Raw genomic sequence first — 4,767 nt, forward strand, 5'->3', positions numbered from 1 at the left:
GAAGGTTCTAAGGTTTTGGTGAATGGGATGGAGCCCAAATCTGACCTCACTTTCATTTAATTTCATGCCAGGACCAATACACACCCAGGCGCGCAGACCCTGTCTAACTAGTGAGCTCTGCAGACACAAAGGCACTCTAATTACCATCTGCAAGCCAGGCTGACAGGATTTCAAGTGTTTTCATGTTTATGGAGATCACAGAAATGTGTTCTGTACATCTTTCCCATCGCCAACAAGTATGAAATAAAACCAAACCCCAAACCCAACACATTTATTAGAAACATATTCCAGTTAACATCCTATAATCAGGACAGCCACAATTGCAGACACTCCGGTGCGAAGTGTAGATAGGTCAATAGCCACATCTGGATGATGAACAAGCCATTGAATCTTACAAAAACAAAAAAATAAAAATAAAAAACCAACGCCAAACAGACGTCCGTTAGACCCCTCTGGAGTGAGCGAGCGGGCACGTCACGAGCACTTCACAGCGGTTCACAATGGCAAAGCCTGCAGCTTGGCTTCTGCATTTGGAGGGTCCCATTTTCTACTCGGGTCTCCTTCAACTTACAAAGGCGAGCGGGCATGACTGGGGGAGGGGGAGCGGGAGGAAATCAGCTCGGTCTGTCCAGGGAATTGCAGCTGTTATTGTAAATGGCCCCGGAGAGCCCATTATAAGCTACTGTGCGTGGCTGTGTCCCTGGAGGGCGCGTCACGTGGCTTTTCCCCAGCTAGGGTGGGGGGGCGGGGGGCAGGACCACAGAGCAGAGTAGGGAGAGGCAGAGACACACTCCTGTGTCCCTGAAAGCCGGCGCCCCAGCCGGTCCCCAACAACCAGGAGGAGGTGGGGGGTGGCGGGAAAGCTGTGCGTGTCCTCAGGAGACTCCCGCACTTGCAAACACACCGCGCCTTCCCGAGTCCAGACGGAACCCGGGACTCTTCCGCCCTGCTGGAGCCCCGCAACCGCGTGTGCGCCTCGGAAATAACGACCTTGAGCCGGAGGAAGAGGAAGGCCGGTTTCAAAAAAAAAAAAAAAAAAAAAACCACACACACACATTTTAAAAAATCGTGCACTGGTAGGTGAGGAGCAAACGTACACCCGGCGCCGCACCCTACCTTTCCCGGCCCCGCGGGTCCCCGCCTCCCGTCCCCACCCCGCGCGCACGGCTGGAAAACCGCAGTCGGGCGGAGAAAAGGTTACTCCTCCTATTCAACTCCCGAAAAGGTCCTTTCATGGCACACATGTTTTAGATTAAGAACACCCCAACAGACACGAAATTTTTTTTTCTCTTTTTTTCCCCCTTTAAAGTATCGTAAAAATTCAAGCCTGGCAGGTTGCGGAGCTCCCTGAAAAGACCGTCTGTCTGTCTGACTCAAGTTTCCCTCCCCGCCGCAAAGTGGCATCAGGAACCAGCCCTGAGAAGGGAACCCGAGTTAAATAAAGGGTGATCGTGCGCGACCTTCGGGAGCTGGCGATCCCGGGGAGCGTGGGCAGTTCAGCACGGTCCCCCGAGCCGCTGCGCCACTGAATAGAGGAGTCGTGCCGCCGGGTCTTGGGGTGCGCACTGTGACCCGCCTTCTCCAGCGCCGACCGAGTCCGAGTTTTCAAACACATCGGGAGCCGGGAGAGGCACTGGCGAGGGTCCTCGGTGCTGATTTTCATCAGTTCATACCAACTCCTGTCCCCCTCCCCGCCTCCCCCTACCCCAACCCCAGCTTCCGAAAGCGAGTTCGCGGGTCGGAGCAGGGCCGCTGTGGTCACTCCTGGGGTGTCAGCTGCCGGGGACCAGAACGCCGTCGCCAGTCTTGAGCTGCGCCCTGCGGCCCGGCGCGCCGGGGTTAGCGCAAGCTGCGCGCGGGCTGCGGGGCTCGGCGCCCGGCTCGTGCGCCGCCGCGGACTGCGGCCCCGGGAGCGGGCGTTGCGGGAACTTGGCGTGGAAGCGCAGCCGTCGCGAGTGCAGTCTCCGCACGGCCTCTTTGATGAGGTTCCCCGAGAGCACGAGCTGCTGCAGGAGCCGGTGCGGGTCATCCTCGCCGATCCGGGCTTCGGAAGGTTGGGGCCCGCGTCGCTGCTGCAGGCGGCGGGAGGCGGCGGCTCCCCGCAGCCATCCTCGCCGGCACGGGCCAGACAGCGGCTGCAGGGCACCCAACTTGTCGGCTCCCGGGGGCCCTTCCAAATAGGGCTGCGGGGGCAAGGTGGACAGCGCGCCGGGGCCCGCGGGCAGCTCGGCCACAAAGTAGGGCGCAGCCCGGTCACGCACGCGGCCGCGATCCCCGAGGGCGCAGCGCAAGGCCCCCGCGGGCGCCGGGCCCCCCGCCTCGGCCGGCGCGGGCGGCAGCAGCAACGGCAGCGCCGCCGGCCGGGCCTTGTCCACCCGCACCGTCGCCGCCGCCGCCGCCGCCGGGGGCCGCGGGGGCTGCAGCGGAGGCCCCGGGGGCGCGCGGGGAGACGCCGGGCCGTCGTGCGCCGCGTCCAGCTGCAGCGTCTCGCCGATCTGGGCCACCAGCCGGTCCACGTCGCCCGAGCCGCCCAGCGTCACCGACTGCTCCAGCAGGAGGAAGCTGTCGTCGTCCTCCTCCTCCCCCTCCGCCTCGTCGCCGGCGTCCTCGTCTTCCTCCCTCCGGCACGGCATGGTCCCCCGCCCGGGCACCCGCAGCTCGGCGGGCGGCGCAGGCGGCCGGGCTGCCCGCGGGGCTCGGCGGCGGCGGGCGGCGGCGGCGGCGGCGCCGGGCGTGGCGCGGAGGCCGGAGCCGGGGCGGGGGCCGGGGCCGGGGCCGGGGCCGGAGCCGGGGCGGACGCGGAAGCCGGAGCCCGCCAGACACTCGCGCCGCGCGCCTGCAGCCGCGGGAGCCCGAATCCTACCGGCTCGGGTTGATTTGTAAACAATGGGTGACGTCGCCGCGGGCTCCACCACCGCGCCGGGCCGGGGGTGCGCGGTGCCACCGGGATGCACGCGCCGGCCGGCCCGGGCGCGGGGTGGAGACTTGCTGCCTCCGGGTTCAACCACGTGGGATGTGGCTGCGGGTGGAAGGCGCACCGGGCCGTGGAGCACCCGTCGGTCAGGGCGTCGTGAGGGGCATTTGCAGAAGCAGGACACCGGCGCGGACCCTCTTGGTTCCTTCCACACACAAGCACCGACACTTACACTTACGCCCGCACGCCCCCACACACCCCTGCTCCCAGGCGCGTCAGCTTCTCCAGTTTTAGCTTTTGCGCTGGTGAGGTCCAGGGTGCTGACGTTTGGGAAGTGATGCTGAGGCAAAGGAAGCGAGGGATGTGGAGACGTGGGGGAAAGGAGGCAGACGGGGCTGAACAGGGAGGCGAGGGCTGTCGGGGGCGTTGAGGATGGCCAAATTGGAAATGACAAAGAAAGACCTCAGGTTCATTTCACCAGGAGCCGCGGGGTGTGGGGCCTGCACTGGAAATTACTGCAGAGGCCAACGGCTCGGGTGGGGGTTGGGGGGGCTTGAGCTAGAATATTCTTTGAGGATGACTGTCTGGGCCATGCTTTCTTGCTGCAGGAGCTGGTAGCAGGATGGGAAAACAGCTCTCTGCGCGGAACTGCACTTCAACAGCTGACTGGATCCGTTTAACTCTTCAAGTAAATTTTTTTTAATTAAAAATTATTTCTTGAGGTCCAATCGACACAAACTATTAAACTTTATTAGTTTCACAGTGATTTATTGTGTATATTGTGGAACAATCAACATAGTCTAGTTAATATTTGTCTTTATACATGCTCACAAAAATATTTTTCCTAGGGATGAACTTTTTTTCTTGCCACACCCTGCAATACTCAGGACTTTCCCCTCACCCCCTACTAACCTCTGGACCCTTGAGGAACACTTAAGAATTACTTTTATTTGGGGCTGGAGAGATGGTACAGTGAGTAGTGCAATTGCCTTGAGTATGGCCCTCTCAGGTTTGATCTTGGCATCACACGTGGTTCCTAGAGCCACACTAGGAGTGATCCCTGAGCCCAGAGCCAAGAGTAAGCCCTGAGCGCAGCTGGGTGTGCCTCCCCACCCTCCCCATAAAAAAATTTCTCTTGGGGCTGGAGTAATAGTACAGCAGGTAGGATGCTTGCCTTGCACATGGCTGACCTGGGTTTGATCCCTGACACCTCTTTTTGTTCCCTGAGCCTGCCAGGAGTAAGCTCTGAGCACCACTGGGTGTGACCCCAAGATCAAGAAACAAAATGAAATCAAACAAAAAAGAAGTACTTTTACTCACTTTCAATCACGAACTACGAGCATACCTTATGTGCAGGCTATTTATTCTGTAACTGAACGCTTGTACATTTTGACCACTTTAAAAACAGCTAAGAATTTATTATGAATATTTACAAAATTCCACAACATCCCATGTCATACTTACAAAAGACCATTCTTATCTCCTCTCTAGTGTTCCAGTGTTAGTAGAGATGCTGCCTAAACATGCAATTTTTGTTTTGTTTTGATTTTGAGCCACACCAGCAATGTGGTGGTGGTGGTTTACTCCTGGTTCTGTATACACAGGGACTACTCCTAGTGGGACTCAGGGGACCACTTGGGGTGCCAGGGATCAAACCCGAGTCGGTTATTTATCCTACCCACTGTCTTATCTTCCAGTCAAGAGTGAAATATTTAAAAGGAGGGGCAGAAAAATGATCTTTGGCTGTTAGATTGACTGGAAATTTTAGACCTATATTTAAAATCCCAAGCCACGAGTTCTGGTTTCAATCCTGAACCCTGTGTAGTCCCCTGAGCTCCACCAGGATGGCTTCC

At 58.7% G+C, this 4,767-nt stretch overlaps 1 protein-coding gene across 1 annotated transcript; it reads right to left on the bottom strand.

Moving 5' to 3' along the window:
* Positions 1 to 255: 255 nt before the first annotated feature.
* Positions 256 to 2,709, bottom strand: FRAT1 (FRAT regulator of WNT signaling pathway 1). The gene has a single exon (XM_055118920.1). The coding sequence runs from the start codon at positions 2,631 to 2,633 to the stop codon at positions 1,773 to 1,775; it is 861 nt and encodes a 286-aa protein (XP_054974895.1). The 5' UTR covers positions 2,634 to 2,709; the 3' UTR covers positions 256 to 1,772.
* Between the last annotated feature and the right edge of the window lie 2,058 nt (positions 2,710 to 4,767).

Source organism: Sorex araneus, chromosome 11, assembly GCF_027595985.1.
Source record: "Sorex araneus isolate mSorAra2 chromosome 11, mSorAra2.pri, whole genome shotgun sequence".
NCBI classification, from domain to species: domain Eukaryota; kingdom Metazoa; phylum Chordata; class Mammalia; order Eulipotyphla; family Soricidae; genus Sorex; species Sorex araneus.